Raw genomic sequence first — 17293 nt, 5'->3', positions numbered from 1 at the left:
TGTGCCAGCCTAGCCCGTCTGCATCTCAATAGACGATTCTTTCCTTGCCCTCCCCCCAGTTTGCATAATTCCACGTCCCAGCATGCTGTGTCATGACCACTCTCCATGCGTATGCCAGGTAATGTCACTTGCCGTTCAAGTAACAATTAGAAGCCAAAAGATGTGCATGCAAGGAGTAACGGAAAATAAAATCTCCGTCTGGCTGGTGAGCCCTCAGCCTTTCGGTCTGAATTACAACAGCGGTGGGAAAATCACTTCCTCATTGGCCAGTCAGCCTAATTGCACAATAATGGTTACATTAATTCGGCAACTTATATGCGGTCGATTCTGCGTCAACTTGCATTATGTTCTTGTTAAACACTGTGCAAGAAGAGACCACTACGCGGACGAGTTGAGGCCCAGGTAGTTTGCTATATAGGAACAGTCTATTTATTGAGACCTCAACTGAGAGGCAACAAGGCATGCAACAGTGGGTTTCGCACACCAGGCATGTAGTCCTCAAGCATGAGACCCAACAGTGATTCAATTAGAACACCAGTCAAAATCTTTTTCGTCTAGTTTTGTATTGTGTGAGGACATGTTACAAGCTTTGTCAGATTTTTATTTTTGACTGTGCCCTATTGCTCTGGTGAAAATGATGAAAGTGAGGGGTTGTCCCCAGAAAGGAGAGGGAAAAGAGAAAATTCTCCAATGAGGACAGTTGGCCAGTGACAATGCCTCAGATCTCCTCATTTTGGAAAAAGTTGCAATTACTTCCTGTTGTGTCCCTGGCACAGGAAATACAAGTCGGTGTCACTTACCTACTTTACCTGAAACTAGAAAAAGAAACTCCCCCCACCCTGTGCACAATATTCCTCTTCCATTCACCCCTATAAACTAACAGGAGCCTTTGCCCAGGATGAACATTCCCATTAATGTAGCACACTGATATGACTAGTGCTGGAGAGTGGTTGGATAATGACTTCTAGTCCAGGACAAAATTAAAGAGAAAATCTTCCAATGATGACACTTGCTCCAATGACAACTGTCTAAGGCAGGCATGTCCACCCTGCGGCCCAAAACCACAGGCAATGCGGCCCACTGCCCCCTAACAATTTTTTTTTTTGCCGGGGAGGAAGGAAGTCGGGTCGGGGGCACGGCCACAGCAGCTTCCAACTAACGGTAGGCAAAGGCTGCCTCAGAGGAGGGGGGGGGGGGGAGGCGAGCATGTGCAGTGTTTCTGACTCCTACCACCATTACCAATTCGAATCACTGAAGTGGTGATGGTGGTTAGAGTGTTCCTTTATTATCTCTCAGAAGAAGTAAACCTCTATATACTGATTCCATTTCATTTGATCATCCTCTAGTTGTGCTCAATTAGTGCGGGGGGTGCAGGAGCGTGGGAAGGGCGCGGCGGCATTTTATTACTTTTATACCTTAACTATAGTATATATTTTATATGCGGCCCGAGAAAATTTCTCTACACTTAATGCGGCCCAGAGAAGCCAAAAGGTTGGACACCCATGGTCTAAGGGGATTTCCATCACTTTGGAAAGATATCCCCTAATGTTCTGTTGAGACTATATGATAAAAAGTATGTGTGTTGGGAGGGAGGGGAGTTGCAGTATATGGTTGCCCCCCTTATTGTTTAAGGGGTTTCCAGATTTCAATAAGCCCCCTACCTGCAGTCCCCCAACACCACTCAGCCAGGGTTGTGGGGAAGTGGCGCTTAGTCGTCATCAACATGGGAACAAGGTGCTTTGCCAGGTGGTTCCCCCTGGCAAGGTATCACCCCCCCCCCCCCCATGTTAAGAGCAAGTGGCCTGGTATGGTCCAAGAAGCAGGCTCACATGCTTGCCACCCCACCCCCGTTTTTCTGCCCTGCCGGGCTGCGTGCTCAAAAAATGGGTCCGATATGAAATCTTGCAGGAGACCTCGCGCATATTTCTGTTTGCATGGAAATCCCCCAAAAATCAGTATTAGACCCTTAAGCTCACCCTTCACCAGAAACTACAGACATACTATAAAAACAGGTGTGGACAAATTAAAGTGATAAAAAAAAAAACATTTTTGTTTTGTAAAATGTGGATAGTAGAACTTTTACTAAAAATGGATTTAATATCATTTTGTTATAGAATTTAGGAGCCAGTCTAGGTCAGATTGACCAATCCAGCAAGACGTTTTGAGGAGGCAGCTTTATTACCAACAAATAGAGACAACTCCAAAGTAGAAGTGATTTTTAGGTGGCATTGGCTACCTGGATTCTGGGATTTCTCCAGTCCTGCTAGAAAATCCAGCATACAGGATACATCCGGGTCTTGTTTCTAGCAATGAATTGGATTTTTATTTTTGCTTATCTGTATATCTGTTTTGCTTTTTATGTTTGCCAGGCAACACAACTATTTTCGTCTTTCCAAATAATCTCCCGTAGGCGTTAGTGTGGGTTTTTTCCTTTTTGTTTTTTGTTGTTGTTACTGTTAATGAGGATATCCATCTGAAAGAACAGCGCTCGGCAGGTGACTTTAGAAACTCTACGTAAGCATCAGATACTGACCGTCTTTATTAGGTTGTCTGAAATGACTGGAAAAAGTCCTGTGCTTTATTTCTAAAACGTTGATGTAAATTGGCTCCCGCATTTCTTTCTCCAGAATGTTGGGAGGTAAACTTTATGTTTACGCTTTATTTAATCTATGCCGATTTGAACAGGAAAAGGAAGACGGAATTAAGAATCTTTTTATTTACAAGCTGAGAGTAAACAGAGTCTTCTTCAGAGTAACAAAACATTGTCGCTAAAAGCCCCCCGTGACAAGTCCCGCGGTAGGATCCCTGCACGGATTACTCAGATTCTGCCCTAATAAACATTTCATTGTTGCCATTGAGGGTCAGGCTGATCTGCCAGGACCGAAACAAAAACTCTGAAGCTATTTGTTCTCCCCGGCGGTGGAATAATATTTACGGTTCTGCCCAGGAGTAATAAAACTGTATTTGTTTACATCGCTCAGTACATCGCAGCCCACGGAGGGACCCGAGACGCTGGCTGTTGATGGAAATTGATTGCAGACATTCGAAGATCAAATATTTGTTTAACTTAATGGTTTCAATTGCGCTTAGTCACAAGACACGGTTCTCACAGAGGAGGATGGGAAGGACAGTACAGTATTACTTAAAGAGTATGTACACCCAACATTTCAAATTCCTGATATGTGACTGCTGTACCATGCACTTGCATGAAAAAGTATACTCTTTTCTTTGTATTGCTTTCCTTTTAAAAACTGATCACCCTAAGCATGAGGGCACAGCATGGTCAGTTTTCTGGCTATGCTGGAAACTCAGCCTGCTCTCCTCAAATGATCTGACTTGTCCTGACATGCCTCCCATGCACAGCTATTCACTTGGAAGACTAGTGAGCTGCTGTTTCTCCTCCGCTAGCTCATTTTTTGACTTGAAGACCAAGCTCTTTCTGGCACTTTTTGTTTACAGGTTTAAACCAGTATTTTTTGCAAGAAAATTGCTTAGAACCCCCAAACAGTATATATTTATTTTCTTAGCAGAGACCCTAGGGAATAAAATGGCGATCCTTGAAATGTTTTATGCCAAACGGTATTTGTGCAGCGGTTTTTCAAATGCAATTGTTTGGAAAAAAATACACTTTAATCACTTGCCGACTGCCCCACACAGATTTACTGCGGCAGGGCAGCTCGGCTGCGCATAATCACGTGATTATGTGCACGTGGTCTTGGCGGCGCTGTGCTCCTGCTGTGTGCAATCATTTTGCACAGAGCAGCCCCGATCCTCTTCTACTGGGGTCTCCAGGGGTTCCAGGCCCCTCCTCTTCATTGGGTTCTCCCACAGAAAGCCGCTTTCCATGGGGGCACCCATGCAGGCTCGTTCCCGAGTCCCGCTGCTGTGTCCATTGACACAGACAGTGGGACTTGGCACTGCCCTCTGCTCCTGTGTCACTGGATGTGAATGACAGCAGCGGGAGCCTGCTATGAATCTATCCAATGAGAGAGACAGCAGCTGGAGCCAGCTATGAATCTGTCCAATGAGGAGAGAGACAGCAGCTGAAGCCAGCTATGAATCTACCCAATGAGAGAGAAAGCAGCTGGAGCCAGCTATGAATCTGTCCAATGAGGAGAGAGACAGCAGCTGGAGCCAGCTATGAATCTATCCATTGAGGAGAGAGACAGTAGCTGGAGCCAGCTAAAAATCTATCCAATGAGGAGATAGACAGCAGTGGGAGCCAGCTATGAATCTGTCCAATGAGGAGAGAGACAGTAGCTGGAGCCAGCTATTAATCTGTCCAATGAGGAAAGAGACAGCAGCGGGAGCCAGCTATGAATCTGTCCAATGAGGAGAGAGACAGTAGCTGGAGCCAGCTAAAAATTTATCCAATGAGGAGATAGACAGCAGCGGGAGCCAGCTATGAATCTGTCCAATGAGGAGAGAGACAGTAGCTGGAGCCAGCTATTAATCTGTCCGATGAGGAAAGAGACAGCAGCGGGAGCCAGCTATGAATCTGTCCGATGAGGAGAGAGACAGCAGCTGGAGCCAGCTATGAATCTGTCCGATGAGGAAAGAGACAGCAGCGGGAGCCAGCTATGAATCTGTCCAATGAGGAGAGAGACAGCAGCTGGAGCCAGCTATGAATCTGTCCAATGAGGAGAGAGACAGTAGCTGGAGCCAGCTAAAAATCTATCCAATGAGGAGATAGACAGCAGTGGGAGCCAGCTATGAATCTGTCCAATGAGGAGAGAGACAGTAGCTGGAGCCAGCTATTAATCTGTCCGATGAGGAAAGAGACAGCAGCGGGAGCCAGCTATGAATCTGTCCAATGAGGAGAGAGACAGCAGCTGGAGCCAGCTATGAATCTGTCCAATGAGGAGAGAGACAGTAGCTGGAGCCAGCTATGAATCTATCCAATGAGGAGAGAGACAGCAGCGGGAGCCAGCTATGAATTTGTCCAATGAGGAGAGACACAGCAGCTGGAACCAGCTGTGAATCTGTCCAATGAGGAGAGAGACAGCAGCTGGAGACAGTTAAAAATCTATCCAATGAGGAGAGAGACAGCAGCGGGTGACAGCTAAGAATCTATCCAATGAGGAGAGAGACAGCAGCTGGACCCGCTGCGCTCGAGCACATCGCTGGATCAGATCGGACTCAGGTAAGAATGGGGGGTCTGGGGGCAGCTACAGCACAGAAGATTTTTCACCTTTCTGTTCATTTCTATGTAATGTCATCATGCTTTTTCTGTTTTTTTTTGTAATAAAATAATGTTTTCATCTCTGCTACATCTCAGTCTTTCTGCCCTCCTGCAGCCTCTTTGCAGACACTTCCTGTCTACATTTCTCAGAAAGCATAATGTGTGTTGACAAAGCCACCTTTAGTTACTATAAAAAGTCCTTGTGATAGGTTGACAATAAAGTAGCGCAACAAAGACACAGGGACAGAGAGTTTTCACCCTTCGACAGGAAATCCCTAATTAAGAACCTTCATTGCCAGATCACCTGGTATTATTTTAAATGAAAGCTGCAGATTTAAAGGGTTTGTCCATCTTTCTGAACATTTTACAAAAAGTCATTCATGCTTTCCATCACCTCCAGCACATTGCAACAGTTCAGAATATTAAAAATCTGACAATTTTCCACTTCATATGTCCTTCACAGCCTGTCTGCAAAAAGCTGTAAGTGATTGACCTCCACTCTGTCCTGGCCAAATGGCAGGATGGGCGAATGTTAGAAGTGCTCCCCAAACAACGCTCTGTGCTGGGTGAAGATTGAACATGCCAGGAATGGCTGCTGGGGGTGCACTTCTAATATTTAGCCCATCCTGCCATTTACCTAACGCAAAACCCAAAAACAAATATGCAATATGTTACAGAACATTTTAAGCAAATACACAAAATACCTGTTGATCTAGGTAGAAATCCTTGTCACTTTCTGTGAGCTGCACCGAAGTAATAGAGATCAAGATATGGACATGTTTGTAGGCCACATTAGGAGAGCAGGAACAGCAGAGGGCGCCAAATAAGTGCAGTATGTAAAAAAACCTTTTATTAAAACTCACAATTGGCAACTTACTGGGTGTACAGAAAAGAAGTCATTAATCAGCCGATACTATGGTCGCCAGAAACCAAAAGTGCTGGAATCACCACTTCAGGTATCAGCTTCTGCCGCCTACAGTATTGGCTGGTGGCTGCATTGGCTACCTACTCGTTCTCTTCATTCCTCCCAAGACCTCCTGCTCTCTAGCTCCCTCGTCACCTCCTCCCATGCTTCCCACCAGGACTTTTCCCAAGCCTCTCCTATCCTATAGAACTCCTTACCCCAATCTGTCCGATTATCTCCTACTCTGTTTGCTTTTAGACAATCCCTGAAAACCCTCCTCTTCAGAGAAGCCCATCCTACCAACACCTAACAACTGTCCTTTTATTTTCTCCATCAGATCATCCCCTATAGTGATTACCTTTTGTATCAAATGACCCTCCCTCCTAGATTGTAAGCTCTAAGAAGCAGGGCCCTCTGATTCTTCCCATATTGAATTGTATTGTAATTGTACTGTCTGCCCTTCTGTTGTAAAGTGCTGCGAAAACTGCAGGCACTATATAAATCCTGTATAATAATAATAATAATGTCTTCCAGGAAGCACACTGCAAGGCTAGACATCATTTACTACTTATCGATGGATTAATGCCAACCTTTCTGTTCACCAAGTGAGTTGCTAATTGTGAGATTTAAAAAAGTTTTATATATATATATATACAGTATATATATACTGCCGGTATCTGACATTTGGCCTGCCCCTGGGAAGACGTAACAGATGACGAAACGTGTCGGGATTGGCTGTTACTAAAGACATCATGCTTGCTTAGCCGTTACAGCGTTCCTTTCTCTTGAGCTGACAGTCTGCTGGTTTTTGACCCATTTGTGCCTGTTTACAAATTATCAAAGGTACTTCTTATATATTTAAAATAAAAGGACTTAAAAGCTAGCAGGCTTTACTATGCTTGTTCCTGTTTTATATATATATTGCAATTAGGTGGCGCCCTCTGTAGTTCCTCTTATAAATTTACAGAGATAACTTCTCACTGAGGAGCTGCCACCTATACTTCTTTATGGATTTCGGAACTTTATATAGACTCTGATGTTTTTATGTTCTAGTACACTTTGAGTAGGGCTTTCCGTTAGATGTACTATATTATTATTATTATTATTATTATTATTATTATTATTATATAGTGTTTATATAGCGCCGGCAGTTTACGCAGCGCTTTGCAACTTGAGGGTAGAAAGTACAAATACAATATGCTTCAATACAGAAGGAATCAGAGGACCGTGCTTGTTAGAGCTTACAATCAACTATATCCTGCGCCATTACAGAATTACCTTTTATTCCATGTTATGAGAGCAACCTAGGGTGACAATCTTGGCTCCCTCCATAGATATAGTGAAGGAGTGAGTGTAGCCACCCAGGAACAGGAAGGTGTTTTATTTGCAGGATTACCAGGTGAAAATGAATGCAGCCAGTACTTGTAAGCTGAAATATATTACATTTTTGGTTTTGGGTTTGGATACACTTTACTAGCTTATATGAGATTTTAGTGATTGGGTGTACATCTACTTCAATTTTTGGTCAGAGCACACCTTTAATTGCCCCAAAAGATTTTGTCATAACGAGCAATGCTTCTAACAAATGACATTTTAGAAAATTTCAGCAGGACATCAAACCGGCACATGAAATGAAGCTTGGCATTTCTTCCCCTCCATGCCTCTTCAAACAGGACAGGCTCATTAGACGGAACTCGGCGGCTCCCCCCTGACAGATTGATTAGCCACTATGAAAGCTGAAGTAAAGTAAAAAAAAGAAGGGGGGGGGGGGTGTCTTTCACTTTGAAACTAAATCTAGTGTAGAACAAAAGCCAGTCCTGAGGCAGCTGGATTATTCCGAGAGGCCACCCACATTGCCACACAGACCATGTGACTCTCCCTGTCACATCCTGGAGTCATTTCCAGCCAGCGTGTGCGTGAGTTTGTATTCCGCTTGGAGAAAGAGAGCGGAAAAAAAAAGGACGAGATATATTAGGACAAAACATATGGAAACACTTTCAGCAAATCTGCTGCCATGAAATTTATAATGAGCCGAGAGGCTTCAGATGTGGTTAGGAGCCTGAGATATGACCCCCTAAAACAAGGACAGACGACAAGCTTACCCTTGCCCGTCTTCGCTTTTCAGAAGGCAAAAAAAAAAAATGGGGGGGGGGGATCATGCCGCAGACATAAATATCTGATAACGGATGGTCAAGTGGATTTGAACTGAGCACCTGTCACTCAAGATTGGGTCCAACGATGTGGGGGGATTCCTCGAAGCCTAGACTACAAAGGGCGCTCTTTTCACTACACGTGTGCCCGGGTCAGTTCTCCCCGAAACACCATTTATAATTCTGATCGAACTCTGAAAAGTTAATCGCCGACAGGATAAGCTGAGGGGGACCGGCGTGTTTAATCTAGTTTTCGATAAGGCAGGTTTAAGATTCTGCAGCGTCAGGAGGATGTGATTGATCATCTGCTGGGGGCGCTGAGAATCAGCATTTGTTATCCGGGATTAGGGGAGAATTAGGAATGTAAGGGTAGAGAATGCTGCGGTAGACGAATCTAGCGTTGTTAAAGGGAAAAGTTGTCTTCACTCGCCAGAAAATGAAAAAAAAAAAAGTGTTTTATTTGGACATATATTTTACTTTGAAATTATATCCTTAATCATTTTACAGTACATGTAAACCCTGACTGAATGACTTTTGGCCTGCTAAAGAATTGTGTATTTAAAGAGCTGCCTATTTTTTTCTAATAAAATACTCCTTTCACCATTTTTCCATTCTGTGTTCCATTTTAGTGCTACTGATCTCCTGCATCCTCTTTGCGGCCACTTCCTCTCTACATGGACTTCAGTGATGGCCGCATGACATTCTTTTCCTTTTATCCAATGGTGGCAACAGTGGACCAAGCTTACCTAATGTGTGTCAAAATGGCCACCTAGTCTGCAACAGAAGCCTGTGTGACAGGGTGACAAGAGGGGGACAAAACAGAGAGTGTTTTCATCCTATAAGAGGGAGAAACTGACTTACTTTAGGTTTGCTAGAGCACTGTGTAATATACACATATATATATATATATATATATATATATATATATATATATATATATATATATATACATACATATATATGTATATATATACATATATATGTATATATATATATATATATATACACAGGCCTTTTTTCAGCTGGAACGTGGGGGAACGCAGTTCTGGCACTTCCAGCACTAAATGTATGTAATGGTAAAGGGTGCTGGAGGGTCTATTGATGCTGGCTGCTGGAGGATCTATTGTCACTGGCGGGGATCTGTTTTTGTGTGAGGGTTTGTTGTTGCTGGTGTTGAGGGAGAGGTCTATAAGCGCTCATTCAGACTGGCGCGACACGACTTGCTGGGGCGACCTGTGAAGTCGCGGTGCACAGCGTGCACCGAGACCTCTGTGCGACTTGCAGGGACTTCATATAATTGAAGTCAATGCAAGTCGCTTCCAGGTCGCCCCAAAGTAGTACAGAACCCTTTTTCTAAGTCGGAGCGACTTGTGTCGCTCCTATTAGAACGGGTCCTGTGCTAATCAATGGCAGGTGACCGACCGCGACTTGTCAGGCGACCAAGTCGCCTGACAAGTCGCGCTAGTGTGAATGGACCCTTAATGTAGGCTGCTGGGAGTTCTGTTGGTGCTGCTGGGGGAGTAATGTTGGGGTGGATCTTTCGTTTCTGAAGATGGTATTTTGTTGTGGGTGGTCTATTTTTGCTTTGGGGGGGATTATTGTTGTGTGGGGGGGGGGGGGGGGGTAGTCTGCAGGGGATCTATTTTAGTGCTTTTCTTGTTATCATTCACAATTTCCATACACATTATTTAGCACCACAAAATAAAACTTGGTTCTGTATTCTCTGAAAGGGAGGGTACTGAGAGTTGGGTAGGGGATGGAACCAAGAGACGCTGCTCAGAGGTGGGTAGGGGGTGGAGACAAGGGGAGACTCGGAAGGGGGGAGTTCCTGCACCTATTCTCTGAAAAAAAAGCCCTATATATATATATATATATCCAAAAAGTTTTCACAGCGCTTAGCTTTTTCCACATTCTGTTTTGTTACAGTGTTTGGTTTGAAATCTTTGCAAGTTTATTCAAAATAACAAAACGGAAAAAAAAAAATCACATGTACATACAGTAAGTATTCACAGCCTTTGCTCAGTACTTTGTTGAAGCACCTTTGGCACCAATTACAGCCTCAAGTCTTTTTGAGTATGATGCTACAAGCTTGGCACACCTATTTTGGGCAGTTTCTCTCACTGTTCTTTGCAGGACCTCTCAAGCTCCATCAGGTTGGATGGGGAGTGTGGGTGCACAATTATTTTCAGATCTCTCCTGAGATGTTTAATTTGATTCAAGTCTGGTCTCTGGCTGGGCCACTCAAGGATATTTACAGAGTTGTCCCATAGCCACTCCTTTGTTATCTCGGCTGTGTGCTTAGGGTCATTGTCCTATTGGAAGTTAAACCTGCGCCCCAGTCTGAGGTCCAGAGTGCTCTGGAGCAGGTTTTCTTCAAGGATGTCTCTGTACATTGCAGCATTCAGCTTTCCCTCCATCCTGACTAGTCTTCCAGTTTCTGTCACTGAATAACACCCCCACAGTATGATACTGCCACCACCATGCTTCACTGTAGGGATGGTATTGGCCAGGTGATGAGCAGTGCCTGGTTTCCTCCAGACATGATGCTTGCCATTCAGGCCAAAGAGTTCAATCCTTGTTTCATCAGACCAGAGAATTTTGTGTGTCTCATGGTCTGAGAGTCCTTCAGGTGCCTTTTGGCAAACTCCAAGTGGGCTGTCATGTGCCTTTTACTGAGGAGTGACTTCCATCTGGCCACTCTACCATACAGGCCTGATTGCTGGAGTGCTGCAGAGATGGTTGTTCTTCTGAAATGTTCTCCTCTCTCTACAGAGAAATGCTGGAGCTCTGTCAGAGTGACCATTGGGTTCTTGGTCACCTCCCTAACTAAGGCCCTTCTCTCCCGATCACCCAGTTTGGCCATGCAGCCCGCTCTAGGAAGAGTTCTGGTGGTTTCAAACTTCTTCAATTTACCGATGATGGGGGCCACTGTGCTCATTGGGACCTTCAATGCTGCAGAAAATTTTCTGTATCCCTTTCCCTTCCCAGATCTGTGCCTTGATACAATCCTGTCTCAGAGGTTTACAGACAATTCCTTGGACTTCATGGCTTGGTTTGTGCTCTGACATGCACCGTTAACTGTGGACATTATATAGACAGGTGAATGCCTTTCTAAATCATGTCCAATCAACTGAATTTATCACAGGTGGACTCCAGTCAAGTTGTAGAAACATCTCAAGGATGATCAGTGGAGACAGAATGCACCTGAGCTCAAGTTTGAGTGTCGTGGCAATGGCTGTGAATACTTATATACATGCAATTTTTTTTCGTTTTTTTTTTCTAATAAATTTGCAAAGATTTCAAACTAACTTCTTTCACATTGTCATTATGCAGTATTATTTGTAGAATTTTGAGGAAAATAATGAATTTAATCAATTTTGGAATAAGGCTGGAACATAACAAAATGTGGAGAAAGTGAAGCGCTGTGAATACTTTCCGGATGAACTATACACTATATCGTCAAAATAATTGGGACACCTGCCTTTACACGCAAATGACCTTTAATGGCATCCCAGTTTTAGTCCGTAGGGTTCAATATTGAGTTGGCCCACCCTTTGCAGCTATAACAGCTTCAACTCTTCTAGGAAGGCTGTCCAACCTACTAAAAACACTCAGTTCAGGTGTGAATTGGAGCTAAAGCTGCATTGCATTCCCATAGACTTGCATAGGAATTCAATGCCCTTCTAACGCAAACAAAAGCTCCATCTACACAGGCCCTAAAAGCATCAGCTGTTAAATCCAGTGACCTCAACTGCTATTTTTTTGGTTTCTGATTAAAATGAGCCCTATTCAGCATTCTGGAAAGAAAAATGGCACCAATGAAAGTAGGGTTACCAAGGATACTGAATTTAGTCAGATGCAGGGTCCTTTAGATGTGGCATAAAACTGGCAGACCCAAGAGGGATTTGGGCTTTATTGTACTTGGTGTGACACCAGTTGACTGAAAAATGGTGCAACACCACTAATGGCCACCAGGGTGCGCAGGTCAGACATTGCTCGATGCAAAACAGTGTCTCAATTATAGTAAAAGGAAAATTTGAGAATAAAAAAAATTGTCAACGGCTACTTCTAACATGTGTTTAATATGTGAGGGTTCAGATGTCATTCTGATCCTGCTTTCACTGCCCAATCACTAATCTTGAAAGGAAATGCAAGGTAGGAACTTTTTAGTCTCTACTGGCTTCATGCTAGTTCCAGGGCCTGCCTCTTTAAATTACAAAAGCAGCTCCCATATTTCCATCCTCACTGGCTACATTTCAAGTCAAATCACCCATGTCTGACAAATTGGCAGCAATGCACAGTGCAACTAACTGCAGCCCCAGAACAGAATTAGCACATGCAAGGAATTTTTTTTAGACTAATATTGATATTATGCCCATCCACCCAGCACCGCACTCAACATTTTAGAGACAAAATCATAAAGGAAATTAAGTTTTCAATGTAAGGCCTCTACATAAAACCCAGAGGCGTAACTACAACCTTCAGGGTCCAGGTGCAGGAAACCATGAAGGGTCCCCCCTTGACCCCATCACAGGGCCATTTCTCATGTTCTTCAGCTGGCCACCTCCTGCTGTCTTAAGGCCCCCAAATGGTGGTGGAAAGCCAGGGCCCAGTTGCAAGTTGGACCTTTGAGACCCTGGTAGTTCTGCCACTGCTAAAACCCAACTTCGGGAAACCCGAACATTCTCCCTTGCGGTGGTGCTGCACCTACACTGAAAGGGTTGGCTGCTGGTTTAATCTAGGGTCTGGAAAAAGCACTTTTACTTACAGTACCTGATCCTCCGCTCACCTGGCAGAGTGCACTCCACCATTCTCCAGTGGTAGGCTGTCCCTCTGCACCCTCATGGCCAATGCAGGGCTATGATTTAGGATTGTAGACTGCATGGTGGAACAGATGCATGGGGAAAACAGCACAAAAGAGTGGAGGATCGGGAAAGTAAATCTACTTTTCCATGCCCCTACACCCAAATGAACAGTGAATCTCTGCAGTGCCACTTTAAGGGAGAATTTTCCCATTTCCTGAGGGTCAGCTGTAAATAATTTTAGGTAAGCAGGAATCCTTTTATCATTTCCTCTGTAGATGAAGAGTTGCACTTTACTATTGCACTCTATTGGAGTCTGCCGCTAGTAATATTTATAGCTGTAAGCAAAGTATGAGGTTTAAATAAATATTTTATCACTAACAATGAAATGAAAATTCCAACATGTATCAATAATCGGAAATAACAATTCATGTCACAATAGGATATGTTTTTGTAGTAAGGATTATAACACAGGGCTGAGCTGTGTAATGTCTCCAGACAACAAAATAACATTATTCTGAGCGGAGTATTTATTTGCCGGCTTGAAGAAACACAGCAAAGTCAACGTGGGCCATCTGGGTGTGACAGTGACAATTGTTTTTAGAACGCCCACACACTAATGTCATTACCAGTGTAAAACAATGTCTCTATAAATGAACAATGTGTCTCTTTAGATTGCAACTATTGGCCAATAATGTCAGCGTGGAAACATTTGATGCAGAGATTTTAATATGCACCAGTAAGGGGTTGTGTTTGAAAATTAACCTAGCCGGCCATACATACATGGCCAAACATGGATTCAATTTGCCAGGTCAATTTTTGTTTCCTATGTTTTTATTCAGAATTTTAAAGAAAGAACAAACAGACAACATAGTACAGTAAATCATCAGGATAACAAGGTCACCAAGCTTCCACCTATATAATATAGTTACAGAATTGTACGATCGGGGGTCAAATTGAGACAAGATCTCAAATATCTTACCTGCATTGGCACAGAAAAGAAAAGTGCGGCTAAGGGGCCGGACAAATTTTGATCCATGTATTATTTGTACTCAAGTTGATCTTGGGTTAGAGGAGAAGAAATAGCTGTACTCTGATCCTCCCAGATGTGTTGATGGGGGAATCCAGCAAATTTCTTTCCTTTCACCCGTGGCGGAAGAAAAGAAAACTGCATAATCTATGACCTGCCTAAGGCTCCATTCACACCTGGGCGTTTTCAGCTCCAAAAACGCTCAAAAGAAACGTTTCCAAAACGCCCAACAAGTAAAACCCCATTCATTTAAATGGCCCCTGTTCACATCTGAGCGTTTTTACGCCTGAACGCTCAAAAAAGTACATGAGCTTCTTTTTGGGCAGATTACAGGCGTTTTCCATTGGTCTCTAGTCAATCTAAAAACGCCTGCAAAAAAAACGCCTGTAAAACTCCTGCAAAAATGCCCATAAAAATGCCTGAAAAAAACGCCTGAAACAAAAACGCCCAGGTGTGAATGGAGCCTTAGTGTTCTAATTAAAAATACTGCCTGTAAAGCCAGCCATAGGCAATGGAAAGGGATGTTCAAATCTGGAAAGATTTTTTGTCCAACAGTAAGGATTATATAGCTTACAGATTCCACAATGCTCAGTCCATTATGAATGCTACTACCAGACTCATCCTCCTTACCAACTTCTCACTGTCCACTATTCCTCTCTGCCAATCTCTACATTGGCTTCCACTCACCTAACAAATAAAATTTTAATTACTAACAACAACCTACAAAGCCATCCACAACTCTTCCCCAACCTACATCACCAACCACATCTCAAAATACCAACCAAACTTTGCTCCACCCAAGACCTTCTTCTCTCTAGCTCCTCTGTCACCATCTCACATACTCCAGGACTTCTCCAGAGCCTCTACCACCCTCTCGAACTCCCTACCCCAATCTGTCTGACTCTTTTGCACTATATCCACCTTTAGACAAACCCTGAATACCCATCTCTTCAGAGAGTCCTATACTGCCTCTAACTAATATACTGTACTTTTACTTTCTCCATCTGCTAATCCCCAAGCGTTATTGCCCTTTGTATCACTTGACCCACCCTTCTAAATTGTAAGCTCTAATGTGCAGGGCCCTCCGATTCCTCTGAAGTGTATTTCAACTGTACTGTCTGCCTCTATTTTGCAAAGTGCTGCACAAATGGTTGGCGCTATATAAATCCTGTATAATAATAATATCAAATGATGTTTCTGGGTAAAACAAATGAGTACTGTGTACAAGTTTTTGGGTATCTTACTATGGAAAAACAGATGTCCAAAGGATAACTGGTGATGAATTTTGGTTCTGCAGACCAATTTGTCTAGGATAGATCTATGATAGGTGAACGAACTTTCTACTTGAAATCACCAGTGACATCATCCTCCCAAAGGTAGCATGAGCCTGATGAAGTCAGCATCATTTGTATTTATGTGGTGAAGGTTTACAGCCTCACAGAGGTGGCAAAGATTTGGACTAGACTGCAAAAAACTATGTCTCGAAGTTGGATGACGTCCTCAATAAACTGTGACACTACAAATAGATTTTATTTGACTACATATTGCAAAAAGCAATCGTGTAGCAGCAACATTTGACAACAATTGTTTCTTTAATTTAAACCTTTAAGAACCTAAAAAGGAAGGAGGGAAAAGGAAGTGAGGGAAAAGAAGGGGCAATATATCTGAAGATCAGCACAATATGGTAGAGCCAGTGGGCACTTACCTGAGAGGCGTCTAGGCACATCTGAGATAGCCGGGAGCCCTGTTCCTCGGCTGGAGGATAGGGGTGTTGTGGAATGAATGGATGGAGAGGTCATCTGGCTCAGGTACGATGGATAGGACTGGTCATAGGACCACGGAGGGGATGACTGTGCTTGCCTAGGGTCTGCAAACAGAAAACGTATACTGTTACTGAGTCTCCATTCCATTAATTGTTTTTATGCTATTGAGTTAACATTCATTAGTGATGGCATTCATAAATGCAAATGCTATAGGTAAGTTAGATGAACGCTCCATAGTCTTAAACTCAGCTGTCGACGATTCAAAAGGTTATCATTAACTACATAACAGCTGCTTGTTAACAGCATATTCTCACGCCTATTGATTTATTTTCAGGAGGTCCACAAGAATGAATAGCTCCAAAGGAATTATTGGAAGTGCAGAGGGTACACACCAGCCTGGAGGTTTCTGACAAGCTGCTCTGCGATCTTTTTGGCATTTTATACCAGAATGTGGACAGGTCAAGTATAAGACTGGTAGGCATATAGTTAGGTACAGTTAAGTTGTCCATACAATATGTAATTTTCTTTCCTTCAACCACGGGTTGAAAGAAAGGAAATTGCTTGATTCCCCTCATCAACACAGTCAGTGTAGATTGGAGGATGCCTCCTGTTGGGATACTGTATTCTGACAGTGGGAAGTTTCCATGCCGTCAAAATACAATGACAGGCTGGTTTTACCAGAGATGTATAGTAACGAAGTAGAACTACTTCACTACTGTACTTAAGTACCGAAAGGCGGTATCTGTACTTTCCTGGAGTAGAATTTTTTTCTCCTACTTCCACTTTTACTTCACTACATTTTTTCGATGATTTCAATACTTCTACTCCAATATTTTTTTTTTGGGCTGCATAGTTACTCGTTACTATTATAAAAATGACCACTGCCAGAACAGTAGATGGCAGGTTTCATGAAGCTCAAAACATGTGTTTTATCAGCACATACGAAAATAAATGCTACTGTATGTATAAATAAAAGCTGCATTTGAAATAACAAAAAACAATATGATGTTTAAACTTTTGACTTCTTTCTTTAATAACTACATAACACAGTACTTGTACTTTTACTTTCAGTACTTGAGTAGCAATTTTTTTTCAAAACTACTGGTACTTTTACTTTCAGTACTTCAGTAGCAAAATTTTTAAAAAAACTACTTGCAATACTTAAGTACAAAAAATGTTGAATACTTTAGTACTTCTACTCAAGTCACTTTTTGATTGTGCACTTCCACTTCTACTCAAGTCACTTTTTGATTGAGCACTTGTACTTTTACTCAAGTATGGGTTTCGAGTACTTTATACAACTCTGGGTTTTACTGATGTCGACCAATATATCCACTTCAGTACAACCAGCCTGTTCATAGATGGATTGAAATTCGGACGGTTTCTGCTGAAGCACCCGAATTTCGACCCATCTATGGCCAGCTTTACCCTATAAAAATTGTTCCAATGACTGGCTGATAAT

General features: G+C 42.9%; 1 protein-coding gene across 2 annotated transcripts in view; it reads right to left on the bottom strand.

The window, feature by feature from the left end:
* RUNX2 (RUNX family transcription factor 2) overlaps positions 1-17293 on the bottom strand; it is a 108768-nt gene that overhangs the window by 4734 nt on the left and 86741 nt on the right. For both annotated transcript variants that reach the window (XM_082250034.1, XM_082250033.1), the window contains one exon: positions 15774-15935. In XM_082250034.1, coding sequence (XP_082106160.1) covers positions 15774-15935 — 162 coding nt within the window. The remainder of the gene's footprint in view (positions 1-15773; positions 15936-17293) is intronic.

This window comes from Pelophylax lessonae, assembly GCF_965119305.1.
Source record: "Pelophylax lessonae genome assembly, chromosome: 3".
In the NCBI taxonomy this organism is placed as follows: domain Eukaryota; kingdom Metazoa; phylum Chordata; class Amphibia; order Anura; family Ranidae; genus Pelophylax; species Pelophylax lessonae.
The sequence above is the reverse complement of the archived record's forward strand: the minus strand, read 5'-3'. Positions and strand labels throughout refer to the sequence as shown.